This window comes from Panthera tigris, chromosome E1 (assembly GCF_018350195.1).
Source record: "Panthera tigris isolate Pti1 chromosome E1, P.tigris_Pti1_mat1.1, whole genome shotgun sequence".
NCBI lineage: Eukaryota > Metazoa > Chordata > Mammalia > Carnivora > Felidae > Panthera > Panthera tigris.
This window is the reverse complement of record NC_056673.1, coordinates 25321911-25340423: the sequence shown is the minus strand read 5'-3', so window position 1 is coordinate 25340423 and position 18513 is coordinate 25321911. Positions and strand designations below refer to the sequence as shown.

Here is an 18513-nt window from a genome sequence, read left to right as displayed (position 1 = left end):
CTATGATAAACATTAATATTTTAGTTTTTAGTCAAGTGAAAGGAAAAAAAACCAAAGAGGTAAAAAAAATAACCATCATCAAATGTAGGATCATCAATTGTATCACACTGGGGATTTTGATAACAAGGGATACTATACATGTGTTGTATAAGTAGAAAGTGATAGGAAACTAGTTAGGAGAGGGCATACGTGGGATATCTGCACTTTCTGCTTAATTTTGCCATGAACCTAAAACTGCTCTTAAAAAAAAGTCTATTGTTTAAAATCACATTTCTCTAAAATCCCCCAATTGTGAGGTAAAACTACATTAATTGCTCACTATATAGACTTTCTTTGGTGCATTTATTAGGGTTGAAATTTTGAACACTACCTTTTATAGTAATATCCTAAAAAGTAGAATTCTAAACTTTGTAGAAGAGTAAAACCAACAAAGGTCATATCACCTCATATCTATTTGATTGCAATAGTGCCTGCCATTTATCTGTCCTGCATATTAGGACATAACTGTGGCTTCTAAAACAGCATGTTCCCACATTTCTATTCAAAATTCTAAGTCTTTGTTTAGATTCATTTAGCTCATTCTGAGGCCCAGCAAAGTTTCTGAAGACATGGTGATTGTTTTCCTTTCATTGTCTTGAAAATAACCAGTATCTATAAAGTAGCCATATAATTCATCATCCTAACCAGAAAACCTTCATGAAATATGAGGGTCTGTTAACAATTACACACACACACACCTTCAAGAAAAGGTAGAGTAGAACTGTCTCAGGCAAACCATTAAATATGGCTTCCCTTTATTTCTGATACATTAGTACTACTTTGGAACTCTTCTAGTTGATTAATGTATAATTCTATTGTCTACTTAGAAAACATGTAAACTCTTTAGCAGAAGGGATCATTTGTTTCATTTCTATTCTCCATAAAACTATGAAACATAAAACTAACAGGAAAAATTACATGTCAGAACCCCAACGATTTATCCTGCAATCTGGAGCATGTATTTATAATTAAAAGATACTGAAAACCAAAACTATTTACAAAGATCAAAAATTAGTTTCATCAACCGTTTTAATGATGCCCAGGGCATAGTTTGCCTTCCCCATATACACATAACCCTGAATAAAAACTACTTTAAAATCTGAGAAAACTGAATCTGTATTGATAGTTTTGAGAGGCTAAACATTTAATAAGAGTAATATTAGGTAACATTTAGCTATATAGGCCAGGCATTGTGGTATTATTATCTACATTTTATAGATGAGTACCAAGACACAAAGGTGTTAAGCCATTTAGCTCCAGATGTAGGCGCATGGTAGAAGTGCATAGTTCCTAAAGTCACAGCTTTCTGCCCAGAGAACTGAAAAGGGGAGGGACACTTGGGTGGCTCAGTCATGATCTCATGGTTGGTGAAATCAAGGCTTGTGTTGGGCTCTGTGCTGTCAGTTCAGAACCTGGAGTCTGCTTTCAATTCTGTGTCTCCTTCTCTCTCTGTCACGCCCCCTCTTGCTCTCTCTCTCTCTCTCTCTCTCTCAAAAATAAATATTTAAAAGGGTGGTGGGAGGGCCTTCTGGGTGGCTCAGTCAGTTAACTGTTGGACTCCATCTCTGCTCAGATCATGATCTCACAATTCGTGGGTTTGAGCCTCACATTAGGCTCTGTGCTGACAGCGTGGAGCCTGCTTTGAATTCTGTCTGTCTCCCTCTCTCTCTGCCCCTGCCCTGCTTGTTCTCTATCTCTCTCAAAATAAATAAAAATAAACTTAAAAACAAAAACTGAAAAGGGGAGATGCTGAGTAGGGAAAGTACCATGGAGACTGTAGGAAGAGAGGAACTCAGGAGAGGGACCTTATAGATAGCAAGGATCTGGTCCTAATTAGCATATCAAAGACTTTGAGAACTTTGAAAGAACCAGGAAAATCTTAACTCACAGAGAAAAAACAATCAACAGATGCCAATACCTAAATGACAATTATCCTTCAAACACTTTAAAGCAGTACTATAAAAATGTTTCTGGAGGGGCTCCTGGGTGGCTCAGTCGGTTAAGCCTCTGACTTCAGCGCAGGTCATAACCCCACATTTTGTGAGTTTGAGCCCCATGATGGGCTCTGTGCTGACAGCTCAGAGCCTGGAGCCTGCTTCAGATTCTGTGTCTCCTCTCAGCCCCTCCCCGCTCATAATATAATACGTATTATCTACATCTATTATATGTAGATAATATTTCTGTCTCTCAAAAATAAATAAAGATTTAAAAAAATTGTTTTTAAATGTTCCTGGGGCACCTGGGTGGCACAGTCAGTTAAGTGACTAACTCCTGGTTTCAGCTTAGGTCATGATCTCATGGTTCCTGAGTTCCAGACCTGTATCCAGCTCTCTGGAGCACAGAGCCTGCTTTGGATCCCCTCTGTCCCCGCTCTCTCTCTGCCCCTCCCCAGCTTGCTCTCTTCCTCTCTCTAAATAAATACATAAACTTAAAAAAAAAAAGTTTCTACGGGCAATTGTGAACACCCTTGACATGCATGAAAAAACAGAACAGCTCAGCAAAGATACAAAGAAGACCCAAATGGAAAAAATAAAATAAAAATAAAGAACCAAATGGAAATTTTCAAACTCAAAAATATAACAACAAATGTTCTAACAAAAGGAAAAACAAAGAGTTTCAAAGAAAGAAGAAAAAGAATGTGATGCTGAAAACAAAAATGGGGAAGGGGGGAAATGGTTGTAAACCTCCCCAAGTTTGGTGAAAGATATAAACCTACAGATTCAAGATGCTCAGCAAACCCCAAGCAGAAAACCTCGAAGGAATCCATGTACAGACACTTCATAATCATACTACTAAAAACTGAAGACAAAGGAAAAATTGTTGAAAGCAGCCAGAGAAAAACAATGCATTACCCACAGAACAATTTGAATGACTACAGATTTTTTCATCAGAAACCAGAAAACAATACTAGAAGGAAACCTAGAATATCAGGAATGAAAAAAGAGGAATAACGATGGTAAATATCTGGATGAATATCACAGCATTCTCCTCTTGAGTTCTTTAAAATGTTTGATTTTTGATAGCAAAAGTTACAACACCACATGATGGGGTTTTCAACATATACAGATATGACAACTATAACATATAGAGGAGAGGGTAATACAGTGGTAAATTTTCTACATTGTACTTTAAGTGGTAAAATACTGACTTTAAGTAGACTACCAAAGTTTGTATATTGTAATCCCTAATGCAACCATTCACAGAGCCAAAATATTTTGCCTCAAGGATCAAAGTTTAAGTTTTCAACTTTTCTATGACATAGTATATTCAAGAGAAAAAAGCCAACTAAAATGTTTCCCTCCATTAAAGCACTATCTTCCAGATATCTGGAAGATGAAAATAACATCATTAATGTGACCAAAACAAACTTAGTGCACAGCTTATGAAAGCAATGCTAAAAAGCCTGTATTTTACATGATTAATGCTTTTAACTTCTAGATTGTGCTAGACTCCAAGATGGCTTTTAATGATGCCCATCTGCTGATATTCATGCCCTGTGTAGTTGCCTCCTACACTGTTACCAGTTTGGTCTGTGCAACTTATAAAACACAGAAATTGGCACAAAAACAGACAGATCAATGGAACAGAATAGAGAACCCAGAAATGGACCCACAAATGTATGGCCAACTAATCTTTGACAAAGCAGGAAAGAATATCCAATGGAATAAAGACAGTCTCTTCAGCAAGTGGTGCTGGGAATACTGAGCAGTGACATGCAGAAGAATGAACCTGGACCACTTTCTTACACCATACACAAAAAGAAACTCAAAATGGATGAAAGACCTCAATGTAAGACAGGAAGCCACCAAAATCCTTGAGGAGAAAGCAGGCAAAAACCTCTTTGATCTTGGCCACAGCAACTTCTTACTCAATATGTCTCCAGAGGCAAGGGAAACAAAAGCAAAAATGCACTATTGGGACCTCAGCAAAATAAAAAGCTTCTGCACGGTGAAGGAAACAATCAGCAAAACTAAAAGGCAACTGACAGAATGGGAGAAGATATTTGCAAATGACACAACAGATAAAGGGTTAGTATCCAAAATCTATAAAGAACTTATCAAACTCAACACATAATCCAGTGAAGAAACAGGCAAAAGACATGAATAGAAACTTCTCCAAGGAAGACATCCAGATGGCCAACCGACACATGAAAAAATGCTCCACATCACTCATCATCAGGGAAATACAAACCAAAACCACAATGAGATACCACCTCACACCTGTCAGAATGGCTAACATTAACAACTCAGGCAACAACAGATGTTGGCGAGGATGCAGAGAAAGAGGATTTCTTTTGCATTGCTGGTGGGAATGCAAACTGGGGCAGCCACTCTGGAAAACAGTATGGAGGTTCCTCCAAAAATTTAAAGAACTATGCTACAACCCAGCAATTGCACCTCTAGGTATTTATCCAAGGGATACATGCACCCCCATGTTTATAGCAGCACTATCAACAATAGCCAAAGTATGGAAAGAGCCCAAATGTCCATCAACTGATGAATGGGTAAAGAAGGTGTGGTACATCTGTACAATGGAGTATTACTTGGGAATCAAAAAGAATGAAATCCTGTCATTTGCAACTACATGGATGGAACTAGAGGGTATTATGCTAAGCAAAATTAGTCAGAGAAAGACAAATATCATATGACTTCACTCATATGAGGACTTTAAGACACAGTACAGATGAACGAACGTAAGGGAAAGGAAGCAAAAATAATATAAAAACAGGGAGGGGGACAAAACAGAAGAGACTTAAATATGGAGAACAAACAGAGGGTTACTGGAGGGGCTGTGGGAGGAGGGATGGGCTAAATGGGTAAGGGGCATTAAGGAATCTACCCCTGAAATCATTGTTGCACTATATGCTAACTAATTTGGATGTAAATTTAAAAAATAAAATAAAAAAAAATAGAACTCCTCTACAATTGCAATTGCACTACTTTCTATTTTGTACCCCAAGGATACAAAAACACTAATTCAAAGGGAATCACATGCACATGCATCCCATTGTTTATAGCAGCATTCTAAACAATAACCAAATTAAGGAAAGAGCCCAAATGTCCATTGACTGATGAATAGATAAGGAAGAGGTGGTATATATACACAATGGAATATTATTCTGCCATAAAAAAGAATGAAATCTTGCCATTTGCAATGGTGGGGATGGAACTAGAGAGTATTATGCTCAGCAAAATAATTCAGTCAGAGAAAGACAAATACCATGTGACTTCACACATTTATGGAATTTAAGAAATAAAACAGAGAAACATACAGGTAAAAAGACAGAGAGAGAGAGAGTCAAACTAGGAAACAGACTTTTATCTATAAGGAGAAACTGAAAGTTACTGGAGATCAAGTGGGTGGGGTTGTGTTAAATGTCTGACAGGTTAAGGAGGGCACTTGTAGTAATGAGGACTGGGTATTATATGTAAGTGATGAATCACTAAATTGTACACCTGAAATGAATATTACGCTGTATGTTACTGTGAGGAATTTAAAGAAAAACTTGTAGAAACTCCAGACGTGCATTAAGTAATAGGAACTAGAGTAAATATGCGTCTAGCATGAAGGGTTATGTTAGTTTGGCTGGGAGTCAGATTTATTTAATGTTGGCTGTAGCCAGAGGTGCCAATAAATTCAAATGCCTATCACTTAATTTTTGTGTCCTCTCTTGACTTTGGGCTTTGCACTACTCAGAGAAAGTCTAAATTTTATAGTTTCAGCTCTGTGTTTATACTGGATATACTCTGTTGTGTGGTGGTAAGATGTGGAGGAGGAAAAACATTCTATAATATTATGATTAAATCTCAATCTTTTAATAGAAAAAAATAAATATAAGATTAAACACAGAATTGGTATATTTTTTTGAGGTTAGGTTACAAAAGACACTGAGCCTTCTGCATTGTTTCTGGTATCATTTGCTATGGCGGTGGCAGGGGCGGGGGAAGAGTTAACTAACATGTTGTGAGAAGCCGTACATGTGACGGTAACTGAGGCCTCCTACTAACAGGTTAAGTGAGCACTGTGCAACAATGCTAGTGAAGCCTTTGGATGACTGTTGCCCTGATTGGTATCTTGACTGCAACCACATGATTCTGTAACCTAGCTTCATCATTCCCAGTTTCCTAACACTTAGAAACTGTGAAGATAATGTTTTTTGTTGTTTTAGGCTGCTGAATTTTGAGGTATTATTATGCAGCAATATATAATACGTATTTTAATCTTTGAGAAACAGGATAATTATCTGTTTTACAAAATATTGAAAAGAACCAGTGTGTGGATGTGATATTGTGATAAAATAAGAAACACATATTTTGGCCTTTGTCCCAGGCTCCTGGCTAGAGTATGTAAAACCTTTGTGATTTCTTAGGTAATAAAGTCACTAGGAACTTTTGTCTTTGGTCATTAACTCCTATTCCTGACACCGAGTTCCTAAATCCCTTGGAATTTCCTGGTAGGAGCAGCTTTTGTTCTAATGAGATAACTCTTTCTTGGAGAGCTCACTACACACACACCTTTTTTTTTCCTGGAAGGGAAGAGGCTCGAGATTAATAATTGATCACCTAAATGATGAAGCCTCCACAAAAATCCCTGAAGTATGAGGTTCAGAGCTTCTAGGATGGTGAATACACTCACATGCTGGAAGAGGTTCACCCCAAGCCAATGGTCAGAAGCTCCTCTGCTTGGGTAGAGGTCCATTCTGGACCTCACCTGATACATCTCTTTATCTAGCTGTCATCTGTATCCTTTATTATAGAATAAACCAGTTTCCCTAAATTCTTGTGAGCTGTTCTAGCAAATTATCAATCTAGAGGGGCTTGTGGAAACGGATTTACAGCCAGTTGATTAGAAGTATATGTGACAACCTAGGACTTGCAGTTGGTTTCTGGAGTGGGGGCAGTCTTGTGAGACTGAGCCCTTAACTTGTGGGATCTGATGATAATCCTAGGAAGTGTCAGAACTGAACTGAATTGTAGGACACCCAACTGGTATCTACAGAAAATCAGAGAATTGCTTGGTGAAAGAAAACCTACACATCTGGTGTCATAAGTATCGTATGAGTAAAGGAAGAAATGTTTTCCTTTCAGTGGACATAGGTAATGCACTGTTAAATAAACTTATATCCACAGATTAGAATACTAAAACCTGAGGAGGCTCTGTGAAATAGTGATAGAGAAAATTTTCAAGATTAAGAGGTAAAGTTGCATGTGTATTGCATGCTATGCATAGATTATCACTAAAATAACACAAAAAGGGGGAAATGTTGGCTGCCTTGGAAACCGAGGTGGGAGTTCTTATGTACCATCTCATACATCATATACTTTCCATAATGTACTATACTACTGATCTATGTCACACAGGCAAATAAATTTAGAAAATAAAACAAAGTGGAAACATTAAAACACTGCTTGTGATTGCATAACATCTTCAACTCCTTAAAGTACAGGACTAAACACAATCCTAGAAACACATACAGAAAAGGGCTAATCTTAGCATTTGTAGTCGTGTCTTAAACCAAAAATGTTTCTAGTATTAAATAGCTACTACTATATGGAATTGGACTCCATTGCACTAAAAAGTGATCTAGGAAAGAAATGTGTAACGTTTTTACATTAAAAAACTTATCTGAGGGGGCACCTGGGTGGCGCAGTCGGTTAAGCGTCCGACTTCAGCCAGGTCACGATCTCACGGTCCGTGAGTTCGAGCCCCGCGTCAGGCTCTGGGCTGATGGCTCGGAGCCTGGAGCCTGTTTCCGATTCTGTGTCTCCCTCTCTCTCTGTCCCTCCCCCGTTCATGCTCTGTCTCTCTCTGTCCCAAAAATAAAATAAACGTTGAAAAAAAAAAATTAAAAAAAAAAAAAAAAAAACTTATCTGAGGGGCACCTGGGTGGCTCAGTCGGTTAAGAGTCCGACTTTGGCTCAGGTCATGATCTCACAGTTTGTGAGTTCAAGCCTCACACTGGGCTCTGTGCTGACAGCTTAGAGTCTGCAGTCTGCTTCAGATTCTGTGTCTGCCTCTCTCTTTCCCCGCTCACACGCTCGCTCTCACAAATAAATAAACATAAAAAAAACTGATTTGAAAAATCAAGATTCAATAATGCATTACTCTAATCAAGTGAAAATTTTAATTTCATGTAGATACATTTACAATCACTGGCAAAAAAAGTAAAAGCAGTTAAATGAATTTTCTTTAATATACATTCAGATTGGTTCAATTTCTAGTTGGTGCAGCTAAGATGGTATCACAGGTCTAAAAGATGGAACCCCCCCCCCAAAAAATAAATAAAAGATGGAATAACCCTTCACAATAAATTGACTTCTAAAGTGTCTATTAGTTGCTAGGTCTCTGTCTCGGAAAGATTGGAAAAGCAAACTCTTCAGTAACTAAAAATCCTTCTTAAGAACCACAATTACTGTTTTACCTGGACCACTGGTTCTCAACCCTGTTATTGAAAACTGGTATGCTTCCGGTTGTGCAGTTCCTAGCATATTGTGGATGTTGAATGCATGAATTAGCTCTTCAATCTCTTAATGAGATATCTTGTTCTAAATTAATAAATTAAAAAGTTTTCTTATTGGAGAACAATTCATACCAAAATGACATACTCTTAGGTATAGTATACTTCTACTCACTTTTAAGTGGGACATAATATTTCATCAAATGGTTACAAGCCATAACTGACTTAACCATATTCTTAACCATAGTCTATTGTTGGATATTTAGCCTGTTTCAATGTATTCTAAAATAAAATTAAAAAGTCAAGAGCTAAGGGGTGCCTGGGTGGCTCAGTTGGTTAAGCATCTGACTTGGGCTCAGGTCATGATCTCACGGCTTGTGAGTTAGAGCCCCGCGTCCGGCTCTGTGCTGACAGCTCAGAGCCTGGAGCCCAGCTTCACACTCTATCTCCCCCTCTCTCTACCTCTCCCCTGCTCATGCTCTGTCTCTCCTTCAAAATAAATAAACATTAAAAAAACCAAAAGTTAAGAGCTAAATAAACATGTAAAAAAGAGGGGGGCACCTGGATGGCTCAGTCAGATAAGCGTCTGACTTCGGCTCAGGTCATGACCCTACGGTTCATGAGTTCAAGCACCACGTCGGGCTCTGTGCTGACAGCTCAGAGCCTGGAGCCTGCTTCAAATTCTGTGTCTCCCTTTCTCCCTGGCCCTCTCCTGCTCACTCTTGGTCTCTCTCTCTCTCTCTCACAAAATAAATAAACATCAAAAAAAGGCAAGAGTGCAAAAATAAACTTGTATTTTTAAAATGTTCCTCTAAAGCATGATCAGAGCACAACAAAAAATTAATATCTACCATTAAACCAACGACAAAATTCCAGCACATCAACAACAGTTCACTGATTTATTAGATGAACAAACATATATCCATATAATCAATGAAAACTGTCTGATATATAAAATAATTTAAGAAATGTTGGGAATTAGCAGCACCATCCGTTATTGAAATAGCAAGAAAAACTTCACATATTTTATGCAAACACGAGAAGAGGGTAACTACTTTAAGACCCAATAATGCCACTGAATGTCTGGGATGATTGAGAAGGGCACCTTTTTAGGCAAACACACCTCCTTCTACTCCAAAGATTTGAGGAGTATATCTGATGATTGATGTTTTACAAAAATGCTAATGAAATAAGAGATACTGCATAGTATTTTTTATTAGGACAAGAAGACTAATGCCGAGCTACTTTAAGCATGGCTCAACACTTCTGCTATGAAAAATTTAGTTCTGAATTATGAAATTAGAAATAAAAATAATTTTTAAAAGACACTAGCTGTCTCTAAGAAACATTAAGTGGAACACAGGTCACTATGAAAATACATCACTTTTCCAGTTTGCTTAATAATTTACTTTAAAAAGTTGTGTAGTTTTCATCACAAGTGACTTATACAAATTTCTTAATAAGCATTTTTAAAAGTTTAAATGTATTTCTAAAATCTAATAGATTCTTTTGATTTTTTTTAAATTTTAGCCCTGTTGTTACATTTACTGTGTCAGAATAAGAGACTGAGTTTGTGTGGAGTATACAAATTTACACACATTTTACAGCAACTTATACCCTAACATCTACAAAATTCACATTTATAATACAATACAAGGCCAGGATAAAACTGCCAAATTCCAAAAAGTGAAACTGTATACTATTTTTATTTTGTCCCCCTAAAAAACGTTCAAGTTCTGCACCAACTTCAAAAAGCCCTCTTATATCCTAAGTTTGGGAAAAAAACATTTTCCAGATACATTTCAGCAGACACAAACAGTTTTTCTGTGCTGATGAAGTAAAGGATTTCCCATTTTCTTCTGGCCCCTAAGTCTGCGTCGCATGGTAAGTTTAACAGCGTTCTTTCGCTGTGAGGTGGTGGGGAGGCTTGCAGGCTGAGCACCACTACTTCTACTTAAACAATTTCGTCTATGCTTCTTCATAAGAGGACCAGAGTTGGATTCCTCTAATGTCCTTTTAAAGTTTGCTGGAGGGGTTCTTTCAACTTCTTGGGCTTTCATTTGACCTGGAGTTGACATCTTTAAATTTTTTTGGTCCATGATGGTATTTGTTGAATTGGTAGGTGCAAGGCCAACTGACAGGCTATTATTCAAAGAATCATGTATCCTTAAAGTCAGGGCTTTAGTGCAATTTTCTTCAAGTGGCTCTGGATCTTTTGCGGGTATGACTGCCGCCGGGACATTGCCTCGAGCTATCTCAGTTGGGACTTCTAAATAATTCTCTGAGAAGGCATTACTACGAACAAGGGCAGGTATATGGTCCTTAGAGTTCAGCCGTGGCCATGGGTCCTCCTCCAGTGACTGAAAAACAAGAAAGTAAGCCAAATAAATAATTTATTCTAGAATTCAACTCAACCATTGGGGAGATGAAGAAGTTTCATTAGAGTAAGTGACAAATTTGGTTGGTTTATTTCCTACTTTCCCATTTTTTTCTATATTCTCATTCCTGAATATTTAGTAGTATAGATAATGTAAAGTGTAACATTAAAGCAACAATGTCATAATGCAAACTCATATTGTTGCTTTGTATCTATTTCCCAAACACTAGAGGCTGTTCTGTGACTTGAGAAAAGCAGGACATATGGGAACCTACAGAGCATGGATGGGGCAACTCTCAAAGAAATAAATGAAAATCATATGGAAACTTTCAGGTAGTTTTTTAAAAGTTTGACAAGTGATTCAGATATGCATTACTCCTTCAGATATAGTGCTCTACATACACTCAGAATATTTTTCCCATTGGTAGATGATATTTTTCCTATCAAACCCAAATCTTCCACACCACTAATATTTTATAAAATCCTTGGGGCACCTGGGTGGCTCAGTCGGTAGAGTGTCCAACTTCAGCTCAGGTCACGATCTCACAGTTCGTGGGTTCAGGCTCTGCATCAGGCTCTGTGTTGACAGCTCAGAGCCTGGAGCCTGCTTCAGATTCTGTGTCTCCCTCTCTCTGCCCCTCCTCTACTCATGCTCTGTCTCTCTCTCTCTCTCTCTCTCTCTCTCAAAAATAAACATTAAAAAAAAATTTTAAATCCTTGTCTTAATAGTTTCTCAAAAATGGAATTTAAGCATAAATATTATGGCTCCTTCAGGTATGTAACATTTCCCTCAAATCATTACCTCTTTTAAATCAAATCAAGTTTATTAAAATATTAACATATTCTGAAGTAAACCCTTTTATAGAAGGGTAAATGAAAACATATTATTTTCCTGATATAAAATCCCTTAGAAATAAACACCTTTCAGAAAGTGCTATATAAAAGTATACTTCTAAAAAGAATGTTTTATGTTTCTAGAATTAAAAAGAAAAGGGAAATTTAAGCCATCTGAAAGCATTTCAATCAAACCAAATCAAAATATAATGACTTTAGGTCAAATGGAGACTGGAGATGAGAAACCCTAGTTCCTAATTTGGTACTGCCTCAATTAGACTGCTGCTGTTTTTATCGTTGTTGTTTTAACTAAGAAAATACTCTTTCCTTCTGCAGTCATTGGTTCATTTATTTTATATTGCATAGTTTATTGAAAGCCCAGTTCTTATCTGTTTTAACACTGACTAGATGTTGGGCAGCAATCTTATTTCCAAGTGCCACTGTCAAGAAAGGACAACGGAACAGTCTTCATTCCAGGATATTTACATATGACTTTCAATAATATCAACAAGAGTTGTAAGGTGAGTTTATCCTTCTGCATTAGTTGATTCCAATGCCTACTGTGGTCACAAGCATGTTCTGGATAATCACAGAAAACTGTATCTACTCATAAGAAATTATTGACCTCGAGTTTGTCCTGCTTTTAATACGGAAAAAGGATTTACAACAAGACAAGGCAGACAGAAGGATTCCTACTAACCAAACAATCACATCACTAATTTAGGCCTAAGAAAGAAGGTAATAGTCAAGCCATTGATAGGAATAGAATATACTGCTCCAGTTTGTAAAACAACGTTACACATTTTAACACAATTTACTGTAATTTCTGGTGTGCTGGGTCTTTTTAAATTCACAGATTATTATTCTGACACTACAGGAGTGCTGGCTTTTCTTCCCCCACTTTCTCCTTGAACTTTTCCTTTTTATTCTCTTTTTATTGGCATTCTGTGGGAATACGTTGCATCTGTCAGCACAGGCAACTGCTTAGAGTTCTCACACTCATCCCAGATTAATTAGTTGTTTTACTAGACCTTTTTACATATTCATAAAACGTATGTGATATTGAGATTACCTCCTAAAAATACATACTTTACAAGTTTCACTACTTCAGAGATCAACTTCCTCGCGCCATCTACCTTACAATCCAACAATATTAAACAACTAATTGAAAATTGTGTGGAGAACTCAACTGAAACCAAATGTTAATTTTCTGAAACAACTCCCTTCCCTATTCCTCCTTCCTATAGCTCTTGGCTTATTAAAAAAAAAAAAAAAAAGGTAAATTTAGTTTTGCCCTAAAGAAAGGATGGAGAAAGAAACGTGTGCCAGAGTAATATATCACTTAAACAAAGTATTTCTACCATATCTATTCCAAAACAAAGATATAACTAGTGGTATACCTTAGAATCCATACCCAAATTCACATGTCTATAGATAGATAAACCTACACTCAAATGCCTAGTCCAAATGTTGGACAGTCTGTTTTTTATTTCCTTATTTTTAATTTACATATAAGTTAGTTAGCACATGGTGCAATAATGATTTCGGAAGTAGAATCCAGTGCTCATCCCAACAAATGTCTTCCTTAATGTCCCTTGCCCATTTACCCCACCCCCCCATAATCCCTCCAGCAATCCTCAGCTTGTTCTCTATATTTAAGAGTCTCTTACATTTTGTCCCCCTCCCTGTTTTTATATTATTTTTGCTTCCCTTTCCTTATGTTCATCTGTTTTGTGACTTAAATTTAAATGTGGGAAAGTCTTAAAAACCAAATTGACCAAAATGTCATTATATTTATCTAGATGCTACTAAACATGGGATTATTTTAACAAGGAAATAAATCAGAGACAATGTACTTATGGTTGCCAATTAAGATAAAACATAATTTCTTGGGAAGAAATTTGCCTTTACTTACTTGTTAGGTCAGAGCCAACAACACTAATTATTCTGAATGGCTCCAAATATTTTCCTCTATTTGGGTGGGGCCAATTGGTTAACAAGTAACTATGCCTAAATATAAGTTAGTGTATACATAAATCTCCTTATCTTTATTTTAGTATTAGATCATTATTTCGTTAGAATCATTATTTTCCTAGATCCTTATATCTCTAGATCATTTCTAAAATTCTAGAAATAATTTTTGAAACATATGTACAATTTTTACTAATGCCAATCAGCAGGCTGCAATAATTTTTATGTGAAATCAATATTAAGAATATTTATTCTGGCAATCCCTATCAAAATCACAACACCAGCATTCTTCACAGAGCTAGAACAAACAATCCTAAAAATTGTATGGAACCAGAAAAGACCCCAAATAGCCAAAGCAATCTTGAAAAAGAAAACCGAAGCTGGAGGCATCACCATCCCAGACTTCAAGATGTATTACAAAGCTGTAATCATCAAGACAGTATGGTACTGGCAAAAGAACAGACACTCAGATCAATGGAACAGAATAGAGAACCCAAAAAAGGACCCACAAATGTATGGCCAACTAATCTTTGACAAAGCAGGAAAGAATATCCAATGGAATAAAGACAGTCTCTTCAGCAAGTGGTGCTGGGAAAACTGGACAGCGACATGCAGAAAAATGAACCTGGATCACTTTCTTACACCATATAACAAAAAGAAACTCAAAATGGATGAAAGACCTAAATGTAAGACAGGAAGCCACCAAAATCCTTGAGGAGAAAGCAGGCAAAAACCTCTTTGACCTTGGCCATAGCAACTTCTTGCTTGACACATCTCCAAAGGCAAGGGAATTAAAAGCAAAAATGAACTACTGGGACCTCATCAAAATAAAAAGCTTCTGCACAGTGAAGGAAACAATTATCAAAACTAAAAGGCAACTGACGGAATGGGAGAAGATATTTGCAAATGACCTATCAGATAAAGGGTTAGTATCCAAAATCTATAAAGAACTTATCAAACTCAACACCCAAAAAAACAAACAATGCAGTGAAGAGATGGGCAAAGACATGAATAGACACTTCTCCAAAGAAGACATTCACATGGTTGACACATGAAAAAATGCTCACATCACTCATCATCAGGGAAATATAAATCAAAACCACAATGAGATACCACCTCACACCTGTCAGGATGGCTAACATTAACAACTCAGGCAACAACAGATGTTGGCAAGGATGCAGAGAAATCTCTTGCACTGCTGGTGGGAATGCAAACTGATGCAGCCACTCTGGAAAACAGTATGGAGGTTCCTCAAAAAATTTAAAATAGAACTACCCTACAACCCAGCAATTGCACTACTACATATTTACCCAAGGGATACAGGTATGCTGTTTTGAAGGGGCACATGCACCCCGATGTTTATAACAGCACTATTGACAACAGCCAAAGTATGGAAAGAGCCCAAATGTCCATCGACAGATGAATGGATAAAGAAGATATGGTGTGTGTATGAATGGATAAAGAAGATATGGTGTGTGTATGAATGGATAAAGAAGATATGGTGTATACACAGGCACCCCATAAGAGACTCTTAAATATAGAGAACAGAGGGTTGTTGGAGGGGTTGTGGGAGGTGGGATGGGCTACTCCTGAAATCATTGTTGCACTATATGCTAACTTGGATATAAATTAAACAATAAATAAATTAATAAATTTAAAAAAAGAGAGTATTTATTTTGGATGCCTGGGTGGCTCAGTCAGTTGAGCATCCGACTTCAGCTCAGGTTATGATCTCATAGTTTGTGGGTTCTAGCCCCATGTCGGGCTCTGTGCTGACAGCTCGGCACCTGGAGCCTGCTTCAGATTCTCTGTTTCCCTCTCTCTGCCCCTCCCCTGCTTACACTGTCTCTTTCTCTCAAAAATAAATAAACATTAAAGAAAAAAAATTTTTTTAAGAATATTTATTTATTCCTTGGGGCACCCAGGTGGCTCATTTGGGTAAATGTCCAACTTTGGCTCAGGTCATTATCTCATGGTTCATGACTTGGAGCCCTGTATCAGGCTCTACACTGACAGTGCAGAGAGGGCCTGGGATTCCCTCTTCCCCTCTCTGCCCCTCCCCCACTTGGTCACGTGTTTGTTTGCGCTCTCTCTTTCAAAATAAATTAACTTAAAAAGTAATAATATTTATTCCTATCACAGTCTATGTCCCCTTACCCTTTATCTCCATTCTAATGCTTCCTTCTTTATTCTGCCTAAAGGTCAGTGATTCAAATACAAATAAATACATTAGGGAACACGAAAGTAATGAATACATTCAAACTGAGGAATAGACAAATACTCAAATGAACATAAGCTCCTTCACAACTCTCAAAAAGAGAAAGGAGATTTTAAAAGGTTTCAATCCGCACTATTATTCAAAAGTTTCCAAAGAAAAGAAAGCTTTGACAAGAAATTCTTCTAAGAATATAAGTATAAAATATTAATTTGTCAGTTTCTAAATGAAGAGTCAATGCAAGGAAAACTAAGTTGCCACCTGTATGTGAAGTAAAAGAAAGCACTAAAAGTAAATTTCCAAGTACTGAGCATAGGATCACAATACCAAAATCAATCAAATTTTTTGTACTGTGTAGCTCTGAATACCTTAAAAAACTGCCGAATACATAACATAAAATTCTACTGTATTTCCTATTTTAATGGTCAGTCTTCTGAAAAGCACATTCTCAGAAGGCCCAAGTATAACAAAGTAGTTATCAATACTACTAATTTTTAGTAGGAAAATACTGGGATGAAATCAGAAAAAAAGGAAATATGGTACCACTTAAATTTGTTTCATAGCCTATCTTAAACTCATTCAATATTAACATGAGTAAGAAGAGGAATAATGTTTCTTATCCATGTTATCAGACAACAAGTTCTAAGGTCTGATATCCTAAGGTCCACTTCAATCTTGAGTCTGTACATCTAATCCAAACTGTTTAATCTCTCAGTCTTATTATCTATACGATGGAATAACAACTGCACTATTTACCTATTTGGGTTATGAGGTTCAAATGAAATATATATGAAAGTACTTCACAAACTTTTAAATGCTTACATAAATGTTCATAGTATTAGAAGAGGATCATTAGAATATTATTACATCTACATCACCTTTCTATTAGGTGCTGTACACATAGCTAGCATTCAGAATAGCACTGATGTGAAGATGAATCAATGACAATAAGTTACATGACAAAGATCTATCACTTTCTTGAACCTCATTCAAATCCAAAATCCTTTTCTATGAAGAATCTGAAAACTTTTCAGGCAACACCAACCAAAGAAATTCTATTTATTAAAACAACTTAAATACCATTTAAGAGAATCACATACCTTGACTGGTGGTGTAGAACATGGAGAAGGAGTCATCACGCAGGTTTCTTGACTATTATAGGAAGGACTATCCGTCAGGTTCAGATAGAGCTCATCTTCATTGGTGAAATTTCCCTGACTGTCCACTCCTGGAGAAATGCAGATCACTATAGCACTAGTATTATCTGCTCGAAGCATACGCTGCCTCCAGCGGCCTAGTGCTCGATTCACAAGCATTTTGGCACAAGACTGTCCATGCTCACCCTATATTTAAAAGAACAAGAAGAAAGAAAGTTCACAACTCAGATTTAGTTGCCACTATATCTGTTATCAAATTTAAAGGTGTGTGTGGGGTTTTTTTTTAATGTTTATTTATTTTTGAGAGAGAGAGAGCGTGAGTGGGGGATGGTCAGACAGAGAGGGAGACACAGAATCCGAAGCAGGCTCCAGGCTCTGAGCTGTCAGCACAGAGCCCGACACGCGGCCCGAACTCACAAACTGTGAAATCATAACCTGAGCTGAAGTCGGCTGCTCAACCAACTGAACCACCCAGGCGCCCCTGTTTTATCAAATTTAAAATGAGGTATTCATATGGCTTAAATTAAATCTCCAAAATTTCAAACATTATCCACAGTCCCCATAACTATGTTAAAATAGTATTGCTCTAAATTTTTTAAAGTAATAAAACAAGGCCTTATCCTGTGGTTAAATTTCACCTGTGCTTTTTTCTTTTTGGTAGCAAGAAACTTACGTCTTCACTGTAACTTTAATTAGGAAAAGCTATATAGAAGTTATCTAAAATGGGAAGTAACATCAAATTATTACAGATAAATAATTCACAAATGAGATAATCAGGCATGGTAAAAAAAAAAAAGAAACACAAACAAACAAAAAACACGTAGTTCAAACTCATGTTGTTTAAAGGTCAACTGTACATAAAAATGATGCCACTGATATGAGAAAAAAAACAATACAGTAAGTGGCTATGGTATGGAGATCACCACATACAAACAGAAAGCGTAAAAAAAAAAAACAAAACTCCAAATGATCTCATGTTATGCAAATAAATGTGGCTTGGAATAAAACTTTTAGTATCATACACAGATTCAATACATGTATTCAATAATTACTAAGTTTCAAAGAACAGAAATGAAAACGATTTTCTTCCACCATACACTCTTACTAGGTGATCTCATAAGTTGTCACAGCTTTACCTAACTCTTAATACTCAAATTTGTATTTGAGAGGCTTCTCTCTCAAATATTTCTGCCTAATGAAAATACCTATCTAGATTAACCACAAGCACCTCCAATTCAACATGCCTACATCTGAATTAATTATCACCCTTCTACCCCAGAATAATGTGTTTCTTCTTGATAACAGCTATCACCAGTCAAAAATTTGGGCATCACCACATTCATCCTCCTTAAAAACCCAAATTCTATCAATTCTACCACTCATGAATTTCTTTTGTTATTGTGTATATATGGATTTGTTGTTTTTTACCACTGTTACCCTATATCAAGCTTGCAAAATTTCT

General features: G+C 36.8%; 1 protein-coding gene across 1 annotated transcript in view; it reads right to left on the bottom strand.

Annotated features, from left to right (window-relative positions):
- Nucleotides 1-9377: 9377 nt before the first annotated feature.
- The window catches only part of PPM1D (protein phosphatase, Mg2+/Mn2+ dependent 1D), a 47240-nt gene continuing 38104 nt past the window's right edge, over nucleotides 9378-18513 (bottom strand). Inside the window, exons 5-6 of the mRNA XM_007086795.2 lie at nucleotides 16995-17237; nucleotides 9378-10857 (exon numbers count right to left, since the gene is read on the bottom strand). Coding sequence (XP_007086857.2) covers nucleotides 10300-10857; nucleotides 16995-17237 — 801 coding nt within the window. The 3' untranslated portion in view covers nucleotides 9378-10299. The remainder of the gene's footprint in view (nucleotides 10858-16994; nucleotides 17238-18513) is intronic.